The 24,240-nt window shown below is 42.8% G+C and overlaps 2 protein-coding genes across 3 annotated transcripts in view; one reads left to right on the plus strand and one right to left on the minus strand.

Moving 5' to 3' along the window:
- Nucleotides 1-11,774, plus strand: part of LOC139408662 (stomatin-like) — a 33,020-nt gene extending 21,246 nt beyond the window's left edge. Inside the window, exons 7-8 of one of the 2 annotated variants that reach the window (XM_071152839.1) lie at nt 753-965; nt 11,542-11,774. In XM_071152839.1, coding sequence (XP_071008940.1) covers nt 753-944 — 192 coding nt within the window. In that variant the 3' untranslated portion in view covers nt 945-965; nt 11,542-11,774. Of the gene's footprint in view, nt 1-752; nt 2,440-11,541 lie in introns of those variants that run through there. The other variant, XM_071152838.1, reaches the window with a different exon arrangement.
- Nucleotides 2,472-19,129, minus strand: LOC139408661 (gelsolin-like). Its single transcript, XM_071152837.1, has 16 exons — nt 18,829-19,129; nt 12,552-12,749; nt 12,025-12,179; nt 11,558-11,719; nt 11,148-11,297; nt 10,864-10,953; nt 10,583-10,715; nt 9,321-9,625; nt 8,631-8,764; nt 8,461-8,551; nt 4,898-5,068; nt 4,605-4,779; nt 4,383-4,510; nt 4,216-4,293; nt 3,820-3,880; nt 2,472-3,622 (listed from the first exon to the last, which is right to left on the minus strand). Exons 2-16 carry the CDS (start codon nt 12,742-12,744, stop codon nt 3,453-3,455), a joined length of 2,196 nt encoding a protein of 731 aa, XP_071008938.1. The 5' UTR covers nt 12,745-12,749; nt 18,829-19,129; the 3' UTR covers nt 2,472-3,452.
- Between the last annotated feature and the right edge of the window lie 5,111 nt (nt 19,130-24,240).

Genomic DNA, 24,240 nt, shown 5'->3' on the forward strand with positions numbered 1-24,240 from the left:
TAAGGAACTTCATTTTGTCGTCTTTTCTTGCTTTATCATTCTTTACATACACAGGGTACTGTATTTTAATTACCTCTGAACAGCGGGAGGCAGCTTCTAAGGCCTCTCCATTTGGTTGGAGTAGACTGTTTGACTCTCCTGGCATTGTTGGGCTAAAGGACTTTGACACCTCTCACTTGACACGTCAGTGTTAATTGAAGCTGTATCAAGCTTGGCACCCTTAATTTACCATTCAGTCCCTATAAAGTAATGTAGTGTATTTTTCTTCTTGGCTTTTTTAAATAAAATACAATTTCAGACTAAACATTACTCACTCAGTTCCAGGTTGGATGGTGTTTTCAGGTTTCTGTTGTTTTCCAGAGAATTTTCTGTATAGAATAATAATCATTGGTAGTTGTAAACCTCCAGGTGATTCCTTAATTCCGTCCAAAATCAGGTTGTAGGTTTTGAGTTTTGATTTGGAGTGAAGGTTATGTTGTCGAGGGTAGCATCCTGCATATGTTCCTGACAAAAAATCCAAGTTCATCTAACTCTAAATCTATATTTTTTTAAGAAAATGCTGAAAAATGCAGGAGCTCATGTAATCATGACCTCTAGCCTGCTCTCTCTCTCTCTCTCCATTATCTATCTTCGTTACTTAATGGTCATTACCTAACCTATTTTTCTTCCATCTCTCCCCTCCTCTCTCTATCTCTCTATCCTCTCTCTATCCCCCTCCGCCCTGCCTCCTGTCCCCTGGGTCCTGTGTGTAGGTGATAGCAGCGGAGGGGGAGATGAACGCTTCGCGGGCTCTGAAGGAGGCCTCTCTGGTGATCGCTGAGTCTCCATCGGGCTTGCAGCTGCGCTACCTGCAGACCCTCAACACCATAGCTGCCGAGAAGAACTCCACCATCATCTTCCCCCTGCCAATGGACATGATGCAGGCCTTCATGAAGAGAGACTGAGGGGAGCCTGTTGGGTGCTGTGTGAGTGCTGTTACACACATACAGTACACACACACGAAACAAACATTCTCACATATATCATAGTGTGCTGCTTTCCCTTGTGCCAAACATTATGTCAATGCCAGCTGATGCAGAGGACGCTAGCTAAAGAGTTTGGTTGAGCTTTATGAGTCAAAGAACTTAATGTAAATGTTTTGTGTGTTAAGACTATATTCTGTATTGTGAGTTTCCATTGAATGGAACAGAGAAACAGGATTTGAACAAAAACAAGGGAAACTACGTCGCCACTCGCCGGTACTACTGAGGTGTGGTGTTTCCAGCCCTGCTATGAGACCAGGATGTACTAGGGACCCTGTCTGTCTGTCTGTCTCTCTCTCTCTCCATGGGAAGCAACCTCTTTACTATGGCCATTTAAACAGCTCACAGCCTTAAATCATTGCCATGGAGTCGATGTACTCATCTCACACAGGTTCTATGCGTACCTGGATGGAAATTGTAAGTGCATTTTAGTCTGTTTTAATAGCAGTATTTATCATCAAGACTACATGCTCTTCAGATGCTGTTACAGTACCTATGCAGTATACATTACTGTATAATACATGGTATGTGTTATACACTGAGTTTACCAAACATTAGGAACACCTTCCTAATATTGAATTGCACCCCCTCAAAACAGACTCAGTTCGCCAGGGCATGGACTCTACAAGGTGTTGAAAGCGTTCCACAGGGATGCTGGCCCATGTTGACTCCAATGCTTCCCACAGTTATGTCAAGTTGACTGGATGTCCTTTTGGTGGTGGATCATTCTTGATACACACGGGAAACTGTTGAGTGTGAAAAACTCAGCAGAATTGCAGTCCTTAACACAAACCGGTGCACCTGACACCTACTACCATACCCGTTCAAAGGCACTTACATCTTTTGTCTTGCCCTTTCACCCTCTGAATGGAACACATACACAATCCATGTCTCAATTGTCTCAAGGCTTAAAAATCATTCTTTAGCCTGTCTCCTCCTCTTTATCTACACTTATTGAAGTGGATTTAACGAGTGACATCAATAAGGGATCATTGCTTTCACCTGAAATGGCCTGGTCAGTCTGGCATGAAAAGAGCAGGTGTTCTTAATGTTTTGTATTGTCAGTGTATTCTGGTGTATAATGTTACTGTATGTGTGAAGGAAGACATAGTTACATTATTTCATGTTACTAAACCACTCTGTTGTAACCTATTTTTCTCATATTGAAATGATTTCTTTTCATGTTTATATTTTCATATCCTTATCATGTTTATATTATCATGTTTATATTTTCATATCCTTATCATGCAAACTTGCTGTTGAACAGTTTCTATAAAGGTCAATGTGGATTACGATGAATTGTAAATGTATTGACATACATTTGAAACTGAACTTTTCTCTTACACTGTTGTCCTTCAAAGCCATATTGTTATGTTCACTATGATTCAGCCTTTAAATAAAAATGATATACACTTTACATGATATATATGATGGAGACAACACATCTAGTGTCGGTGACATAAGGTTTTATTGAAACAATAGTAAGGCCTGGGGAAAACCATTGAACTTGACATTGACTGCTGTTACGTTAATTGCGTGATCCTTATACTCCTGACTGGCTGACACCAAACAAATACAATTTAAAGGCAATGTTCCCACGTTGGTGGAGACTGCATTCACGGTAAACACTGCATATATCGTCTCAATCGGAAAATGACCTTTAAATTGTTATTGCGAAAACTGTAGCGATACGGATTGATAACTAGTGAGGTTATGTCTGGCGGTGTGATTTCCTCAAAGCTTTGTCTCCCTGCCTCTGTTGGTTCAGATGATTGTAATATTCTAGGTTTCTTAATGGTGAGATACTGAATAGAAACAGCCTAATGTTGCTGACGTCATATAAAATATATTTAAATCTTAATGCAGATTGTAGCAGGTGCAAAGCCTTATCTAAACCTGTGGTTCCATTAAAGCCCTTATTATTGGTCACGTGCATGCTATTTGCATACGTAAAAAAAAAAAAAAAATCTCCATTTTATTATCAGAAGACTGCATTGGGTCACTGCTCCTAAATATCCTTGGATGAATTTAGAAGCAGGGGTGGGCTGAAATAATGACACAACATTATCACAATACGAAAACATGAAATGAGAAACACACGTTTTACATGTGGTGGGGGAGTAGAGCTAGTCTATTACAGTACCTTATTGGCATTGCAATTGTGCACCAGTGCTCTGTATCCGATATACAGGGTTATGACAGCCTCTTCTACTCTAATCAAAGCAACACATTCTAACCTAAAAGCTCAATATTCTTTGACACATTTCCTTTTTCAAAATGTAAAAAATAAACAAAAAGCCTCCTCCCACTGGCAGTCAGAAGAAAGGAGGTTGGCGGGGCATAGAGGGTTCCCCATTAAGTCTCATGACTGGAGCTGCTCAGTGCGTGCGGTAAAGTCAGGCGGCAGGGTTAGGGGTTAAAGGTGAGGGTTCACAGCTCCAGCTCAGCCATGGCCCGCTCCAGGGGGTCGCTGGTCCAGTACTCATGGTCCCAGCCCAGGAACCAGCCGGTGAACGTGGGTGGCTCAAACCCTTGCTTGATCTTCACGATGGGTGTCCTGAGGTCACGGTTGGCAGGGTCCGTCTCAATGTAACGCACAGCTGGGGGAGGAGGGGATTCAATTATAGTTCTATAGAGAGCAGTTTTCCCAGTGGGAAACTTCTCAATCAAATTATTTTAGTCATGAGTAATGCACTCAAAAAGAAAAGTTGGCATGAACATTCTCTATGTAAAACCGTCTGCAAGATAATTCATAAATAATTTATTAAATTAAGCAGTTTTCAATTTTATTACTTACCGGAAGCCATCGCCTCAGTCTTCTCCTCTTCATGGGCTTCATTCCCGATCCAGACAAACACCTAGAAGAGGATATTCAACTTTCATTAGACTATCTACAGCAATTCATATGTTATCCACTGTGTTACTGTGCAGGTGTAAGATCTTAATTTGTTCAGCTGGACTTGTTGCTGAGAATTTTACTTTACCACAGGAAATGCAGATGAGCTTTGTGATTTACATAAATTCACTGACAACCCACACTAAGACAGGGTTATATTAAGAGTATTGCACTTTTTATGTAGTTTACTTTAGTCAACCTTATTTTGCTGTGAAAATATAGGTCAAATTAAGATCATATATCTGCATACTTAATAACATTCACATCTCAGAAAATACCACATGCTAATTTATCTACCTGATCCCATGTGTCCAGGATCATGACATCATCAGTGGCCAGATCTTCTTGGGTCATCTCCCCAGGCACCTCCTCAATCTGGGTGGAGAAGGCGACAAGGCATTTGAAAAAACAGGGTTAAAGATGTTTAACCATGAATGGCTTATGGTATTAATAATGGGACTCACAATGAAGTTTCCAGACTTGTTGGAGCAAGCAAAGAGCCTGGGTGGATGGGCGTCCATCTTGTCCTTGCTTCTGAGTCTGGAGGAGGTGCGGTACGCTGCCTTCCCTCCTAGAGCCTCCCAGAAATCATCTGCATAGACACACACAATAGTCAGTTGGTTACAACATGCCACAGCCAGCCACAGAGCAAAGGTAAGCCAATGTCATTGGCACAATGTACATACCGGTCTCTCCGCCCTCAGGCAATTCTGAGGAGGACACCCCCAGGATAACACATAGCTGCTGGGTGCCATTTTTCTCAGTGTCACTGGCCCCCTGGCCCATCCACACGAAGGAGGCTCCAGGAGTCACCAGGAGGAAGGCATCGTTGGAGTTTAGGTTGGAGGACACAGCATCAACCTAGAGGTGGATAAGACATGGTGGGTAGAAAATGACCACGAGTGTCATGCCTGTAAATATATTGCAGTTTAGTAGCTGATTTCAGAAAAAAGAGAGGCATTGTCCTCATGTCACTCACCTCCACAGCTCTTGTACACCCTGCAGAGTTGGAACGCACCTGGAAGAGGCGTGTTTCTGCGGGGGCGGACTGGCCCCCATCTCTGGACGTACCTCCCTTGTACACCACCATGGGTTGCCCCCCAAACAGGCTCATGAGGTGAGCTGGCTCCTTGCCCTGGGCCACCCTCACCTGGACCACACAGAGCAAACTAGTTAACAAACATACACTGGGTATACCAAACATTAAGAACACCTGCTCTTTCCATGACAGACTGACCAGGTGAATCCAGGTAAATGCTACGATCCCTTATTTATGTCACTTGTTAAATCCACTTCTATCATTGCAGATAAAGGGGAGGTGACAGGGGAGGGTAGCCTAGTGGTTAGAGCGTTGGACTAGTAATCGAAAGGTTGCAAGATTGAATCCCCGAGATGACAAGGTAAAAATCTGTTGTTCTGCCCCTGAACAAGGCAGTTAACCCACTGTTCCTAGGCCATCATTGAAAATAAGAATTTGTTCTTAACTGACTTGCCTAGTTAAATAATTAAAAAGAAGGAGTTTAATCATTGAGACATTTTTTTTTCTTTCACCTTTCACCTATTTAACCAGGTAGGCTAGTTGAGAACAAGTTCGCATTTGCAACTGCGACCTGGCCAAGATAAAGCGTAGCAATTCGACACATACAACAACACAGAGTTACACATGGATTGTGTATGTGTGCCATTCAGAGGGTGAATGGGCAAGACAAAACATTTCAGTGCCTTTGAACGGGGTATGATAGTAGGTGACAGGCGCACCGGTTTGTGTCAAGAACTACAATGCTGCTGTGTTTTTCACACTCAACAGTTTTCCGTGTGTATCAAGAATGATCCACCACCAAAAGGACATCCAGCCAACTTGACAACTGTGGGAAGCATTGGAGTCAACATGGGCCAGTGTGGTGAAAAACAAAAAGAAGTGGATCTTTGGAAGAATATAATTGTATTTAATTACATCTATTTGGAAATCTATGGACATACTTGCAACGCAGCCTTGCATGTGTCTGCAAATATTTCTCACAGGGTGGCAGCAGTGAGCTCTGAACAACAAGGCATGAAAACACTAAGCACCAAGTGTTCTACAGCGCTCCCCACCCTACTCTCCCAGCATGCTGTGTATCTGTCTGGCTGGCTGACAACAGGAAGTCCTGTTTAGTGGATGCAGCAAGCTTGTCTCGCCATCCGCCAGCACAAAGGGGCCTTCTCTCTCTCCTCCCCTTAAAGAGCAACTGCTCCTAAAAAGCAACTTCTTGATTAGAAAATGGCCAATGTGGCATCGATATGAGTCAGAAAAATGTATTTTGTGTAAAAATTAACTACAAAGTGTAAATAGAATAATTATGATCATAATGTCAGTCTCGTCCAAAACTGAGATTTGCGAGATGATAGAATAAATTGTGCAGTATGTCACGGAATGACGAGTACCGTAACAGTTTTCAGTGGGCTGTGTTTATTTGAATTGTTCCCACAGCTGGCAGCACCCAATCATCAATTCAGAGCGCAGTTGCATGCGACCCAAACGTAATGGCCATGGTCAATTTGGTTTGACATTCGATTTCCCTATCGGGGCTAGTTAGGGACCATCAGTAAATTACACAATGTACATAGGACAATATTTTAAAAAGGTCCATAGCTCCACATTTCAATTCCTTAATAACCTCAAACCAACTAAAATCATATACAAATATTAAAAGCATTTAATGAGAGAACTAAAAGATGTGCAACATGAAAATGTTATCCCACTCACATTGTGTAATTTATTGACGGTCCCTAACTATCCAATGCAATGGGCTATCCAAAGTCTGACTGTGTGCATTTCTCACTGTTTAGTCTCTCGAGTGTGTTTGTTCTCCTCTTAACACCATTCCTGACATTTTGGGACCTAGTTGAGCCTGCACAAAGCCTTGTTCAGTATTATTTGTTTTCAAAATTGGAGACTACTAATCAGAGAAATAGAGATTAGGTGCATATTGCACAGAGTTAATGAAGAAGTCTACCTCTGTACTGAAAACATGTGTGAGGCAATGTTGCAATCTTGGATGTTTAGTGTGAAGACTAATTTCCATACACTGAGTTCCTCTAAATACTGTTTCTGTTGAATGACTATGAATCACACTGTTACAAATGTATGTATGATTGTGTGTCAAATTAAATCAAATTGAATTTGTCACATGCGCCAAATTCAACAGTTGTAGACCTTACAGTAAAATGCTTTTTTAAAAGCCCCTAACAATGCTTTAACACTTTTTTTTCTTAAAACTTATTTTGTAAAAAATAGATAAGTAAAAAAATTGAAAATAAAATTAACAAATACCGTAATTACACAGCAGCAGTAAAATAACAATAGCAAGGCTATATACAGAGGTTACCGGTACAGAGTCAATATGCAGGGGCACCGGTTAGTTGAGGAATTAGGTACATGTTGGTAGAGTTATTAAAGTGACTATGCATAGAAGATAAACAGAGAGGAGCAGCAGCGTAAAAGAGGGGTCTGGGTAGCCATCAGCTGTTAGACATCATGGACAGTTTGATGGAACATAAACGGGTTTGTGACTGACTTTTTCACCCTGGTGGGCTTCTCCACAAATGTAGGATAACTGTTAGTCATGCATTATAACAAATCAATTAAATAACTACGTAGTGCAGGTCCCCATTTTTCACACTGGCTATAGACAGGAAGGTGAGACTGACAGGCACAAACAGACAGATACACAGAAAGAGATGGTTGCAGACATTCCCAGAGCATGGAAACGTATACAGAGCCAGGGCATGATCTAGCCAAATCATAATGAACTGCAGTATATAAGACAACCTACAACAGCGTTTCCCTAACTCGGTTCGGGGACACCAAGGTGTGCATCTTTTGGTTGTTGCTCTGGCACTACACAGCTGATTCAAATAATCAAAGCTTGATGATGAGTTCCTTATTTGAATCAGCTGTGTAGCGCTAGGACAAAAAACAAAATGTGCACCCCTTGGGGACCTCAGGACCGAGTTTGGGAAAAGCTGACCTAGAATCACTGGTGGCCTCTATATAACCTATGCAATGGTCCTTGCTTGAGTTGAGCACATCTCATAAGCACGAGCAAGACAGCTCTTTGTCCCTACAACAGGTCAGGGAATTGGCTCTTCTGGGAACAGTAACTGTGCCAGAGTGATGAAGCAACAGAATCCGAGAGGATAAAGGGAACACCCTCATAAACATGGCCCTTAATGTCCTGTTTTGGGTCCCTGTTGATTTCAACCAGCTGATTTCTCTGTAAACACATTGAGCCATATCAGTTAAATACTCTGCTCTGTACTGAGTTATGCAGCCCTGAGAGGGGAGTACCAGGGTGGTAATAAGAGCACCTGAAACCTGGGGAGAGAAAGCAAATGAAAGACAGGAAACAATGAGAGGAAGAGGGAGAGTGACTCACGGGGTTACACGGGGTTACTGATTCGAATATAGATGAGACTAAGAGGAAACCATAGAAAAAAAGAATATGCCACTTCTATACACACACACACACACCCACCCACTTACAAACACACATTCATTACCTGCACAGGCCCACCACCAAGCTCATCGTCCAACTGGGCACCCAAGATGGCCGAAGCACCAATTTCGTCCTGGGAAGAGTCACTTCCTTGCCTGAGAGACATTCTAGTTAGCAATGTATCTCTTCTGATTGTCTCTCTACTGTTTAATTTTACTTTAGTGTCTCTCTTACCACATGTAGATGATGTGCCCTTGGCGTCCTCCATGGTGGTAGTTATAGAGGATGATGTAACTGTCTCCGCCATAGAACTGTCCATGTGTGGAGGGGTCCACTTCCACCTTGTCTGATCCCTCAATACGCCAGATCTGTACATAAACATACGCATGATGTGACCCCTAATGGTGGCAGGCTACCAAAACAGAGCTATATATGTAAATACAAATTCATGCCCCTGTCATTTGGTTGCTATCTGTTCATCAGAGATTTCCTACTTCAATATCCTTCCTCTATTGGCTACATTGAGCTGAAACCCTAGCATACCTCCCTCACAGTCTACATAGATTAGCTCACATAATTATTTTTACCCGTATAATAGCCCTAATACATAAAGTTGATAGTGACAAGCAATACTGGGGCGGCAGGTACCCTAGTGGTTAGAGCGATGGGCCAGTAACCAAAAGGTTGCTAGATTGAATCCCAGAGCTGACAAGGTAAAAATCTGTTGTGCTGCCCCTGAACAAGGCAGTTAACTGTTCCAAGGCCATCATTGTAAATAAGAATTAGTTCTTAACTGACTTGCCTAGTTAAATATAGGTTAAATAAAAAAAAATACTCATCCTGATAGTTACTCTAAGAAAGATTACTGGGAAGGCTTGTCATACAATGTGGGCAAAGGCCCAGCCATTGGTCTTGTCCACCCACCTGCTTCTCTCCGTTGCCACCATCCACCATGCCGTGCTGGGCAGACATGGCGGGGGAGTCGTGGAGTGTGGCAGCATCAAATGGCACCTTCTCTAGCTTGGCGATGCTGTTGGAGACATAGGCCACACCCAGACCCTCCGTCTGGTCCTTGTCACGCCAGTTCTTGAAGAACTGTTTGAAGAGAGGTGTCTCTCCCATCTCCGGCAGGATCTGCACCTGGGTGTGTTTGGGGTAGCCCATCTTCTTGATGAACTCATCTGCTGCCTTCATGGCTGCCTTACGCTCCTCCAGGTTGGCTTCTTTACCTGGGTAAGAGTGTGTGGAAGTTGGGTGAGAAATACAAAAAGTGGGTTTAATGAATTCAACCACTTAGAAACTATAAAGACGGAGGACTTTATATAAATAACGGAGGACAATTATATTTTGAATTAAGAACAACACCTTTCAGTTGCATCCAGGGGTATCAATTGTGTAAGGTAGGGTATGGCGCTCGCCATACCTTAGCTCAACACCAAAAATGTCAAATAGGCTACTAAAATCATTCCAATCCTGATTAAAAGGCAAATGTACTTTAGTGGTATTAGAAGGCTGACTTTAGAACTATGCGGACACCTGGGAGTGGGAGGGAAGGTTGTTTGTGTGGCTGGCAGGCTTTATATGGGAGGCGCTTCGATGCAGCTGCAGGGAACAGCAAAACTTTTTCTCAAAAGAGTGCAGAGTTAAAGATGGCTGTAATAGATGGCTTTGGCTAGGTATCTGCTGTTTGACTTCACATGAAACGAAACTAGTTTTAATCCCTCGTGCGTTTCAACTAATTATTGTATGACGTGTTTGTCGAATGTTAAGTCCCCTAATGACTGAGGTGATTGAAGCTACCGCAAGATGATAATGGCTGGAAGTTGTTTTTGCTGTTCTCCAAGTTGCATTTTTGAGTTTTTAAATGGTGTAGAAATGCAGTAAATGAGCTTCAATTTTATATACATTTCTTGGAGGTTAAGCTGAAATGACACCCGTGGTTGCATCATATGCTCTCTGTGGAAGTTGATCATGTGAAACTGTCCAAGACAATGTCTCATTCTCTAAATGTGGTCTGTAATGCTATGTGTTACCAAATGGACATGACAGCAGCCATACCATGCCAAAACAATTCCAGCTACAGTATTCTGCTTTCATTGACTGGTTGAATTGGTGGAGAGTGTTGCAAACTGTGAAAAATCAGCTGATCATAAATATGTCTTTGATATTGGGTGACCCCAGCTGACCTTTCCAGATGAAGATCTTGCCATCGGAGCCGTGATCCAGGATGAAGCAGTCGCTGGACTCCAATGCACTCTGGGAGAATGGGTTCTCTGCTGCCACCATGGACATAGACATGTCTCCACTGGCATTTGACACCTGGGGGAGACGAGGAGCGACAGAGGAAGAATTGCAGAGAGATCAGAGACGTGTATGTGAAAAGTCCTCAGGGTCTATATGAGATGTTCTCATTATGCAGCTAGACCAGTTGATCTTGGTTTCAGTAGATTGTTCCCTGTATTCCCACCTTGTACAGTTTGGCCATCTTCCTGTTTGAGGCATCAGCTTTGATGTCATCAGAAGATCCTTCAGGAAAGTGGGGTTTATCTCCCAGAACCTGAAGACGCACAGAGAAGATCCCTTTTAGATATACTGTTGAAAATTAAACAATGCTTTAACCACAGCTGGAGTTAATTCAAAAGTCCATTATGCACCATTAAACACCACAATAAACGTCAACCAATCACAGACAGAAAGAGCGATAAAGAGAGTAAGAAGACTCTCCTGTTCTTTAGTAGTTTATGATCTCACCTCTATCATCTTGTCTCGCTCTGCTCCCTCGTCACACACATACACGCGGGCTCGCCCACTGCGCTCGTTGTCTCGGATACCCTTGGCAACCTGAGTGGCCTTCAGCTTCTCAAAGTGGTTGCTCTGGGAGCCACACCACTGGTAGATCTCCTGTGGGAGGAGAGATACACAACAAACAGGATACGTGATGTGGTCAGCATCGACCAGGAATTTGTTTGCAAGAATTGTATGTGTATTTGGACAATCTCTCTATTAAACGTTTCTCTTTTCTCTTAAGCAAGACGTGAAACATACAATGTGCATGCTTCTCTGTTTATTTTTATTGAAATGTGACACCAATGTTTGATGACGCCGTGTCCTATATGAAACTTAAAAGTCCTCCTGTCTCCCTCAGGCTGATGGTAACTCACGCTGCCCAGGTCCAGGATGAAGCAGTCTCCCTGGTTGAAGCTGTCCCAGCTGACAGGCACCTCTGTCGCCCTGACAACTCGCCGACCTTTGACCTGTAGCACCCGCTGCATAACCACCTCGTTGGTAACAACATGTTTGAACCCAGATGCTACGCCTCCTTTCTAAAACAGTGACAAAAGATATGGCACGGTTAATATGGAGCCATTCACATTTCTAGGGCATATTTCCACCATTAGATTAGATTAACTTTATTATCACAAAAAGGGGATAATACAAGGAGGGCATACTTTGTACCTATTAAAAGGTTGATGTACTCCAAAACCATTTAGGTATAGAGACTAGTTTATAACAAACCCCTGCCTGAGGTATGAATGCAATATTATGTGTCATGACCTGGGTTTAAGCGCAATAATGACAAAACTGTCAAAGAAAATTCTAATTGTCATCTCAAATAACATCTCCTCACCAAGTACTTCAGTCCAGCCTTGAAGTAACCCAGCAATACTTTGGACTCATGTCCCTGGACTTCACGGTACTGGATGGGTTTACCTCCCAAATAGTCATCCATCTGGACTGTGAAGATGGCTGCTGCTCCACTCTCATCCTGGGTGCAAAAGTCACCTGGGGCAGAAAAACCACAGAAGTTAAACTCAACCTCTGAAATGCAATGTTTTGCTCTCTTGTCTTTGCACAATGGAGGCCCAACCACCAATGGCTACTTAGTCTGCTAGATTCCACAGACGTCATGGATGACTATTTCCCTAAAGCAAAACTCAATGGACACATACCGGTACATCGAATTAACCAAGTTTGAGTATCACTCACTTAGTCCATTTCCCATCAATTATAGAGATAGAATTACAGTACATACCCACCACCAAGTCACAGTGACTTGAAAGAGGATACCCATTCTAGTAAAAGTATTTATATGGTGTCAATCATATCCACCAGGGCTTGTAATGCAACCCATCCTGCTCCTGGTTCTGTCCTCACCCAGCCAGAAGTGCAGGTCATACTGCAGGTTCCCGGAGCGCTGCTTGATGGTGTTGAGGATGAGGTAGGCGTCTCCCGTGTAGAAGCTTCCATACAGATTCTCTGGCACGGCCACCAGGTCAAACTTCTCAATCCTCCACACCTGCAGGCCCGCCTGCTGGCCAGCCTTCTCAAACTCAGGATGGTACACCATGCTGCCTGCATGGAAAGATCACACACACACACATGCTTTGATAGAAGATATTGATGATATGGAACACTATTAATTCACCAATTGCCAAGTTATACTGAGACAGTAAGATAAGAACAAATATGACCTCAGGAAAAAGATATAGTGAAAGACAAGAAAAGTCTGTCTCTACGGACATAGTTTGCAGAAGGGTGCCACTCCCTTCACTGAGAGCTGTTGTCATGGATATAAAGATAACATTTAGAGTCGTGAGTTAATAATGTGTGATGTGGTGACTCATTGGTGCCTTGTGCTGGGTGTTGGGTGTTTCCTCCTCTCTCTGATGGGAAAGTGCTGTGACTCGGTTTGAGACAGGCAGCCCCAGCAGTGGTGCCACCACAGTATAAGTGTGTGTAGAGAAGAGAGGAGAGAGACCATAGATGAACTACGGCATAGTGCACACACACACAGCACACTCGTAGTCAGGCACGCAGCCCAATGGGACAGGCCCACAAACATCACACTTCAGTCATATCAGACACCAAAATGAGGAACTGTATTAAAAGCATGGAGTGGATGGCTACGCTCAGTGAGATTATCACATATTGTATTTGAGCTCATTTTGGCATGTGGGAATGGTTGAGATTTGTAAGACTTGAGGAGTCTTAACTGTCTAACTTAATACCTATCCTCTTTGCAGATCACTATAGTGACCACATAAAAGCGTTTCAAAATGATCAGTCAGTGGTCTAGATGCCAGGTAATCATGCCTAAGTTGGTTCCTGCACTTAGACAGTAGCCCTGCCACACACTGTTTCCACAGCAACCAAACACATAAGGTGATGCCCACTGAAAGGGAAGTGTCAGACATCTTCTATATTTGCTCAGGTTTCAAAAGCAGTAACCGATCAAGATAAGATTACAAGGCCTCGTTTCTTATACGTTTTGAAACACACAACAACAACAGTTCAAATAAAATGAGAAGTTCAATTACTGTTACGGTAGGCCTACATCTACATAGCATAACACACCCTGAATGAATTCTATCCACACAACATTCCAGACAGCGCAAACAGGCTGCTCTGTGCTCCTAAATGAGGCCATGTTCTAGAGAGTAAACACAGTGTTTTCTGCACCGGGGCCCATCTGCATGCCTCGGGACTCAAGTCTCCAACTAGTATATTTAGGGAAAGACTACCGTTTGGGTCTCCTTCTCAATTTGTATGACTAACCCTCAGCATCAGAGCATGGAAAAAAAATTCACACGTGACCTTGTTTGGGAGAGAATTCAGGCAACCCTAACCCCGAAGAATATGATGTTCCTTTTTCCTCTGTCTCTACTCTTTTGTAACCTATGACAAATTTCACAAGCAGCCACATACTTATTTCCCATATATTTTCTTAAATGAAGACATGGTAGTAAGTCTTATAGCCCTCGTAAAGTTCAATATTGATGTAGTTTTCAATCACACGGTTATCTGTCCTGTAACAAATTTCACAGGGGGAACAATCTGCCACCGGAGAGAGCAAACAGAGAACAAACCATTGGCCATAAACAACACATTGATTCCTGTTTCAGTTGAAAATATAATCATTTGATCAACACCAGATCATGAAGTCAGATTTACAGCTCCCGGGGATTTAAGGAACCTGGGACTAAACACCCCCCTCTGCAGCTGGATCCTGGACTTCCTGACGGGCTGCCCCCAGGTGGTAAGGGTAGGTAACAACACATCAACCACGCTGGTCCTCAACACGGGGGCCCCTCAGGGTGCGTGCTCAGTCCCCTCCTGTACTCCCTGTTAATTCACGACTGCACGGCCAGGCACGACTCCAACACCATCATTAAGTTTGCCAATGACACAACAGTGGTAGGCCTGATCACCGATAACGACAAGACAGCCTATAGGGAGGAGGTCAGAGACCTGGCCGTGTGGTGCCAGGACAACCATCTCTCCCTCAACGTGATCAAGACAAAGGAGATGATTGTGGACTACGGGAAAAGGAGGGCCGAGCACGCCCCCATCTCATAGATGGGGCTGTAGTGGAGAGCTTCAAGTTCCTTGGTGTCCACATCACCAACAAACTAACATGGTCCAATCACACCAAGACAGTCATGAAGAGGGCACAACAAAACCTATTCCCCCTCAGGAGACTGAAAAGATTTGGCATGTGTCCTCAGATCCTCAAAAGGTTCTACAGCCGCACCATCAAGAGCATCCTGACTGGTTGCATCACTGCCTGGTATGGCAACTACTCGGCCTCTGACCGCAAGGCACTACAGAGGGTAGTGCATACGGCACAGTACATCACTGGGCCAAGCTTCCTGCCACCCAGGACCTCTATACTAGGCGGTGTCAGAGAAAGGCCCTAAAATTTGTCAAAGACTCCAGCTACCCTAGTCATAGACTGTTCTCTCTGCTACCGCATGGCAAGCGGTACCGGAGTGCCAAGTCTAGTTCCAAAAGGCTTCTTAACAGCTTCTACCCCCAAGCCATAAGACTCCTGGACATCTAATCAAATGGCTACCCAGACTATTGCATCCCCCCCCCCCCCCCTCTTTTACACGGCTGCTACTCTCTGTTATTATCTTTAATAACTCTACCTACATGTACATATCACCTCAATTACCTCGACTAACTGGTGCCCCTGCACATTGATTCTGTACCGGTGCCCCCTGTATATAGCCTCGCTATTGTTATTTTACTGCTCTTTAATTATTTGTTACTTTTATTTCTCATTCTTACTTTTTTTAGGCTAAAAATATATAATAATAATAAACTGCATTGTTGGTTAGGGCTTGTAAGTAAGCATTTCACTGTAAGGTTGTATTCGGCGCATGTGACAAATACAATTTGATTTGAACTACTGTATATTGACAGATCAGCACAAGTCAGCTTTTACTTGAAACTCTGTCCAACACCATGAACATTGCCATGCCTCCAGATAGAGAGAACCATATAAATAAATTAGGAATGAATAGAATGGGCTTGAAACTTCTAACCCTGGCAATTCGACTGGTAAACTCATCATGGGTACCCTCGCAATGGTTGCTTGGTATTATGAGGTCATTTCCATGGTAACGTAGAATGTTCATTCAAATGATGCTAACTGATGTGGCTCATGCAATGGAATGCATTTTTTGTAATGTAATTTGTGTTGATTCAACAAATCACAGCACAGATTGCTGGGTACATTGCTGGGTACACTTCCTGCTTTTGCTTCCTGCTTTGCTCCTATGGGTACATCACGCAATGACCGTTAATCCACCCATTATGCCATCATTGACTTGAATGGGGACACCCGTTCTATTCATTCTTATTTATATGGAGAGAACTACACCTGCAGCTCACCATGTTTCCATGCCTTGAACAATTTGTATTAAATTAATTCCAAACTTTAATTCCAAACTTTTTGAAGTGCTTGTAACTGTGATCTCTACTCTGACAGAGAGGACTGTTCGCTCTGTGAGAACATCAAGGCCCCCAGTGCTAGATCACTACCAAGGTATTTACATATGAAACATCATCTGAGCAAGAACCCTGCAGGAAGTTATCTTTCTTTGAGCGGGAAGCCAGCTCCTCTCAGCTCCCACTGTCACGTCTCATCAGAGAAAGCAGCTAATTAAGTTGCATTGCATATATTATTATTTTCTGTATATGATATGAATACATGCATTCATCAAAATATATTGCAGCAACCTGACAAGTGACACTGCTGCAACTTTACTTAGATACAAGCAACGGTATCTTCCTCTGTAATTACTTGTCTGCTTATGTGCTAGGAGAGGGGATGTCATTTGTTTACTGTAAATCATGTCCCTGGGCCTCACAGTGTTGACTAGCATTGCTATACTAGCAGAAATTACTATATGCCTATGTTATGTGTCACTGTCAACACAAACTATACTCTAACTCAGTCACTTCTCTGATGATAATCTGCTCTGTGTTCTGGTCAGTGACTCAGAGGGGGTAGTTTGGTAGACTTCATACTCCACAGGAGGGAGAATAAATAGAACAGATCACCTGACTGCTGGTCCCAGTCTCATTGGCACATGAGGATAACAGTTGCCCAATGCAAATCCTCAAGACTTACGCAAGTCATTACCCGTCCCTCTTCTCCACAACCACATAAAAGTTAGTCAGTCATTCCAGTATTCCCGCCCCTCAGAGACTTGCTGCTGGCCTGTACGCTGCACCCCTCCCCCACCAACCAGCCCCTTTTTATTCCTCAGTATCAGATGAACTGGAAAAAAGCTTGGAATGTGTTCTGGGTAAGCTGCTACAAGGTCTTTACTGAGGCCCAGAGAAAGGAGGGATGCTGGATTCGAGAAACTGCAAAGTACTGAGAGCTGTTGCTACAAACCAATTACGTTATAGATTACACGAAATACACAATCATAACAGGAAAACCAAAAAGTTAACTCGTTTTTTGCTCTCAATCTGATAGGGTTCAAGTGTTATGTCTAGTGTTCAAATCAATGCATTGATGACGATCTTCACGTCCATCCTAAGTTTCCTATAGTTCGGTTTGGAAGAGAGATTCCTCAGTACTAATTTAGGGGTGACTCATTTTCTCCACTCAGGCTTCTCCCTCAGCTGAGTGTGTATCATGTGCCTACCCTCAACTCTACAGGCCTTCCCAGATAGACATTCATTTTGGCTCCTTTAACCCCTTCTCTCCATCTACATACTGCAGTGTTTACACAGAGTATAACATCACCTGGAGAGGAAGAGAATCAGAGCCAGACTGACTTTATGGCAGTGTAAACACATAACTCCGGTTATAAGGTCGGACATTAAACTTGTGCGTGGGCGGGTACCGTTTCTAAAAGGGTTCAAAGTCAAGGACAAATAACATCTTATTTACCTGGCTTCTCTTTCATTCTCTCTCACATAAAAGTAATGACGCACATAACACGCGCACAACACTTATATATGGTTATTGCTCCAGCTAACACAGTGGATAATGTGTGTTAAAGTGAGGCACAGAGGGATTAGGTGTGCTGTAATTTGTGGCGTCAGACAGCTTTACCTGGTCTGGGCCCTCACATCTGTGTGGGTAAGAATCAGACACTTCCCCAGCTGACTGAGTTCCAGGTTGCTCTGTCTCACACACACGCATGCACGCACACACACACATTATTTTTTATAGACAACCAAAGGCCAACACGCAACACTTTAACTTCCTCTTATATTGGTTATTCATCATGCAAGGCCAGTGTTTGGAGTTGTGAGTGTTTCCATGGTGACTAAGGATGTCCATTTATAGATATGAGAATGCCCAACTGTAGATGGGATATGAACAGTAGGCATAGACAAACAGGCACTCATGTGTGCCATTTGATTGACACACACTTGCACGCCCTTTCAAACAACATACATTTAGCAGGAATATTTTGATATTGTAAAATGATCATTAATAATTTGACAGTCACTGTGCATAGTGAAGCATGCATTCAGAAGCATGTCTCTCTGTGTCGTGCAAAACCTATAAACTCTTATACAACTTTAACAAAGTTATGTTATTACAAAGTTGTAACAGTTTGATTAACTATGGTTCACAAAGGGGGGAATCATCAGAGTGTAAGATCTTCTTCCACGTATTATAATGGTTTGTGCATCTAAATGTAATCTGACATCTTGATGTTGGAGTCTTTTCTTTGTTCTCTTTTTATTGGCAAATGTCATTGTTTTTTCCAATAGTTTCATCCAAGTTTTTCACTGTCGGTCCATATATTACATGGCATCCTCAGATATAATAATTTGGCATAGCTCAATTTAAGTCATTGTCTCTGTTAACATTTTTGTAATTCATAATGATGGCTGTTTTACTCCAATTACGCACAAAAAAAAATCATCTTTCACCAAATATATAGTTTCAGCAAATAGTATCAAAGCAGCGAAACATCGCCAGTAGAATAGAACTGAATGCATATTTAGTTTATGTTTTAAATCGTAGCCTATGAGTATAGCCTAATGATCATCGACAGAATAACGGTCCGGTTCTGCGCTGTCAGTGGCATCTATCTATCTTGCTTCATTGATTTAATGCATCATTGTAACAGGCGCCAGAGTGTCGGTACACAAATTCAAATGAATTGCTTACCGTATGCTGTGTGATTTAGACGTTTTCTAGGCCGCGGCGGGTGTTTTGAGGCTGCAGGAGAGGGCTTAATTTGTCAGGACAGTGTCGCTTGGCAGGGTGTGTTGGTGCGTCTGGCTTGGGCCGAGCAACTCCCTAAATGACACTCGCGCTACAGGGGGATCAAGCTGGCATGTAGTGCCGCGTTCAAGTGCAAGTCGGAAACGGAGAGTGTATAACCAGTTAGCAAATAGGATATTTCAGAGTTCCGACTAGCATATGAGCGCGGCATAACCCCTCCTGTCTGGATGACAACCACAGATGACAACGGAGCATGATAGCCTATTACAGCCCACCACTTTTGTTTGAATACCATACGGAGTACAACTGTGTCTTGCAAATTCTCTGTTTTAAATGGCTTGTTTGAAAGCACATAATAAAAATGTGTTCTCTTTCTCTCAATGTTATGCATTCAAACGTGGCCATAAAACACAAAAAAACGATTAACTAAATACCAGAAAACATTGCCCAGCTTGCATTGCAGTTTATATTGACAAAAGTTTGACACAGGGGCACAACTTTGGTTTTAGAAGTGGGGGGATATAATTATTATTATTATTATTTTTATTTTGTTGGATAAACACTCCAAACAGCCTACCTGACTGCTCAGAGCCATCCGCATGGTCCCAAAGTAAACTGTTGCCACCGTTTGTATCACATTCTAATGATAAAACTGGGGAAGACAAAAATGCAATTTCAGAATGTGGGTGGGTCCCCTTCCCCATCCCCAGTGAAAGTTGCGCCCTTGATAGATATATACAATATCCCGTTTTGATTTAGCTACCTCTTTGCTTCTAGGGTGAGTCCTTATGAGGGCAAATGAAGTCTGTCTGTTGGAAAGGCCATAGCACTATCTGCTGGTAAGGCTAAAGTATGGTTGGATGAATGTGATCCTCGTCATTTGAGGTGATTCTCTTGACTAGAGTGTGGATTTCATATGGCCTCTTTTCCAGAGGAACAACCTCCAATTATTTTTTTTTAAATCACAAAATGCAACTAATTTGATGTATGTCAACTCCCACCCAGCGAGACCATCAAAGGCATTTCATTTTTACAATTATTGTCCAACAAGTGTTTATAGGCCTTGATTGTTTAATCATAGAACTGAGCTCAGCAGGAGCTGCCCTCCCGTAGGGGTGGGAGGGTCAATAGACCTGAGAAGGCAGAACAGTGCCCGGGTTAGGGTGTAGGGTTTGAGCATAGACGGAAGGTTGGAAGGGGCAGATGCTCTTGCTGTTCCGTAGGCAGGTACCATGGTCTTGTAGTGGATGCGAGCTTCGACTGGAAGCCAGTGGAGTGTGCAGAGGAGTGGGGTGACATGAGAGAACTTGGGAATGTTGAACACCAGGCAGGCTGCAGCATTCCCGGATAAGTTGCAGGTGTTTGATGTCAAAAGCAAGGAGCCCAGCCAACAGCGAGCTGCAATAGTCCAGACGGAAGAGGACAAGTGCCTGGATTAGGACCTGCGCCGCTTCCCGTGTGAGGTAAGTTCATACTCTACGGATGTTGTAGAGCATGAACCTGCAGGAGCGAGTCACTGAATTGATGTTTTCAAGTACATAACTATAGAGAACATACAAAAAATGCTATGGTAATAAAAAATGTACGCTTACACACAAAGACGAAGGGGCTGTACTTTCCAGTCATGTCCAGCTGAGGTCCTGGCTGCCTTTTAGGTCGAAATGTTGGTGGAAGTGGCTCCACATTATCCTCTAGCACAGTGTGCCAACGGTCCTCTACCTCGGTGGTTGCAACTGATGAACTGGCCCTCCTCCACTTGTGGGCTGTCCTCTTCACACCTCTAGATGGCCGGGCGGGGGTGGGTGTGGAGCCTGGAGGAACCAGTTCCTACGTTTGAATGACTGGGGGATGGAGGGCTTGAATATGGTCTCTTTGGAGTTGGCTCCCAGAGGTAATCTCTACCACTATTGAAGATTTTTTTTTAATTAAGTTGGAAAGTTGTGTGGCATGGAGCATTGTCCTTCTGCAAAAACCAATCCTCAGAGTTGGGGAACATTGTCAGAGCAGAAGGAAGCAAGTTTTCTTCCAGGACAACCTTGTACGTGTCTTGATTCATGCGGCATTCACAAATACAAATCTGCACGATTCCAGTCTTGCTGAAGTTTTCTTTCCCCTTTTTCACACCTGCAGTGAAAACAACAAGCCCTGTGATCATTCAGATCAAGAAAGAGCCTTGACTGGCATATGGGTCACCATTGAATTCTCTAAGGCTATAGAGAAGGTGTATCATGTGGCCAAAATCTTCGAAGTGTGGAACTTTCCCAGGAAATCAGACACTCTTTTTAAAGAGTACATCAAGACTTTCTTGAGATGCAAGCAAATGGCTTCAGGGTATCCTGCATCAGTCACAGATCAAAAGAGCAAAGACAGATACATTCAGGACTATCATGAAAAAGAAGGCATACATCTTGACCCTGACAGAATAGAGGTCAACAAAACCAAAATAAATGTATTGAAATTATTTTTGAATGCGCTTTGGGGGCAAAATGGCCAAAGACGTCAAATGTTAACAACATCAATCATTAAAGATCCTGAAGAATTTATGGAATTAGTTTTTTCAGACCAATATGAAATGTCACATTTCTCGTTCTTGAGTCAAGACATACAGTGCCTTGCGAAAGTATTCGGCCCCCTTGAACTTTGCGACCTTTTGCCACATTTCAGGCTTCAAACATAAAGATATAAAACTGTATTTTTTTGTGAAGAATCAACAACAAGTGGGACACAATCATGAAGTGGAACGACATTTATTGGATATTTAAAACTTTTTTAACAAATCAAAAACTGAAAAATTGGGCGTGCAAAATTATTCAGCCCCCTTAAGTTAATACTTTGTAGCGCCACCTTTTGCTGCGATTACAGCTGTAAGTCGCTTGGGGTATGTCTCTATCAGTTTTGCACATCGAGAGACTGAAATTTTTTCCCATTCCTCCTTGCAAAACAGCTCGAGCTCAGTGAGGTTGGATGGAGAGCATTTGTGAACAGCAGTTTTCAGTTCTTTCCACAGATTCTCAATTGGATTCAGGTCTGGACTTTGACTTGGCCATTCTAACACCTGGATATGTTTATTTTTGAACCATTCCATTGTAGATTTAGCTTTATGTTTTGGATCATTGTCTTGTTGGAAGACAAATCTCCGTCCCAGTCTCAGGTCTTTTGCAGACTCCATCAGGTTTTCTTCCAGAATGGTCCTGTATTTGGCTCCATCCATCTTCCCATCAATTTTAACCATCTTCCCTGTCCCTGCTGAATAAAAGCAGGCCCAAACCATGATGCTGCCACCACCATGTTTGACAGTGGGGATGGTGTGTTCAGCTGTGTTGCTTTTACGCCAAACATAACGTTTTGCATTGTTGCCAAAAAGTTCAATTTTGGTTTAATCTGACCAGAGCACCTTCTTCCACATGTTTGGTGTGTCTCCCAGGTGGCTTGTGGCAAACTTTAAACAACACTTTTTATGTATATCTTTAAGAAATGGCTTTCTTCTTGCCACTCTTCCATAAAGGCCAGATTTGTGCAATATACGACTGATTGTTGTCCTATGGACAGAGTCTCCCACCTCAGCTGTAGATCTCTGCAGTTCATCCAGAGTGATCATGGGCCTCTTGGCTGCATCTCTGATCAGTCTTCTCCTTGTATGAGCTGAAAGTTTAGAGGGACGGCCAGGTCTTGGTAGATTTGCAGTGGTCTGATACTCCTTCCATTTCAATATTATCGCTTGCACAGTGCTCCTTGGGATGTTTAAAGCTTGGGCTTTTTGTATCCAAATCCGGCTTTAAACTTCTTCACAACAGTATCTCGGACATGCCTGGTGTGCTCCTTGTTCTTCATGATGCTCTCTGCGCCTTTAACGGACCTCTGAGAATATCACAGTGCAGGTGCATTTATACGGAGACTTGATTACACACAGGTGGATTGTATTTATCATCATTAGTCATTTAGGTCAACATTGGATCATTCAGAGATCCTCACTGAACTTCTGGAGAGAGTTTGCTGCACTGAAAGTAAAGGGGCTGAATAATTTTGCACGCCCAATTTTTCAGTTTTTGATTTGTTAAAAAAGCTTGAAATATCCAATAAATGTCGTTCCACTTCATGATTGTGTCCCACTTGTTGTTGATTCTTCACAAAAAAATACAGTTTTATATCTTTATGTTTGAAGCCTGAAATGTGGCAAAAGGTCGCAAAGTTCAAGGGGGCCGAATACTTTCGCAAGTCACTGTAGCCCTGGTGCAATGGAGACGTAACAAGAAGTGGGTTCTACCCCCTGGTAATGTAAATGTGTTTCTTGCAGCTTTTACCACACCCTATGGGCAACTTGAACTATACACACTCATGGAGGAGCTGCAGAGGATGGTTCTTTACCATGACACAGACTCTGTGGTCTATGTAAGCAAACAGGGTGATTGGAACCCCCCACTTAGCAACTATCTGGGTAGTTTAACAAGTGAACTGGAAGATGGTGATCATATCATAGAGTGGTCATCCTGTGGCCCCAAAAGCTTTTAGGACTAAAAACAATCACGTGGTGTTGAAAGCCAAAGGCGTGACACAAAACTATGAAAATGCCCTGCGTGTAAACTTGGAATCAATCACACGCTTAGGGGTTCATAAATGACCGGAATAGTGTATTAGAAATGTTGAACTCCTACAAAAAGTTTGATACAAAGGGGTTCCATCTACGTAATGCCCCACTTACTAAAATATTCTGGGTAGTCTATAACAAGAGATTGCTTTTACCTGACGGGACCACCTTGCCCTTTGGTTACTGACTTTATGTTACAAACCCTGTGTGTCTTTTAACCCTCAAGATATAAACGGCTGCTGTAGAAGGTTTTGATCCCAGGTTGCAACTACCATTTTCGGCCTTATTCGCAGGCCCATCCAATAGCGGTAAAACTTGTTTTGTAAAAAGTATTTTAGAGAATTCTGAAGATGTATTATCTCAGAAACCTGACAATATTGTGTGGTGCCATAGGTGTGATAAATTGACATTTAGGTGTGATAAATTGAAAGCATATAATGTGTAACCCTCTGTAAAATCATTTCTGTCGATAGGTAAAGAGAGATATTTTAGATTCCTCCCTGTAGGCAGGAATAGATTGTAAAATTCTCGCACAGATATGTTGTTATTGAATTGTGGTTGGAAAGCCTTAGCTGGGACCTGAGGTCTGTCCTGACAGAGAGCTACATACTCTGCATTGAAATGCTGAAAATTAAAGTTTTTTAAATGTAAGCTGCTTGTATTAGAGGTGTGATTAACCATGCCTATAACAATGTAGTGGGGTAATGGGCCTAAAAACAGGTTTTCTTGACTGCAGATTCTACTGCCCACAGGTATGCTGAATGTTTTCA

This window comes from Oncorhynchus clarkii, chromosome 5 (genome assembly GCF_045791955.1).
Source record: "Oncorhynchus clarkii lewisi isolate Uvic-CL-2024 chromosome 5, UVic_Ocla_1.0, whole genome shotgun sequence".
NCBI lineage: Eukaryota > Metazoa > Chordata > Actinopteri > Salmoniformes > Salmonidae > Oncorhynchus > Oncorhynchus clarkii.

Coding starts and splice junctions, on each gene's coding strand:
- LOC139408661 (XM_071152837.1), bottom strand. CDS start 12,744: ATGGTGTACCATCCTGAGTTTGAGAAGGCTGGCCAGCAGGCGGGCCTG. Junction 5,069..8,460: donor TTGGTGGTGGGCCTGTGCAG/GTAATGAATGTG, acceptor TGTGTGGTCCAG/GTGAGGGTGGCCCAGGGCAA. Junction 4,511..4,604: donor GCCTGAGGGCGGAGAGACCG/GTATGTACATTG, acceptor GTGTCTATGCAG/ATGATTTCTGGGAGGCTCTA.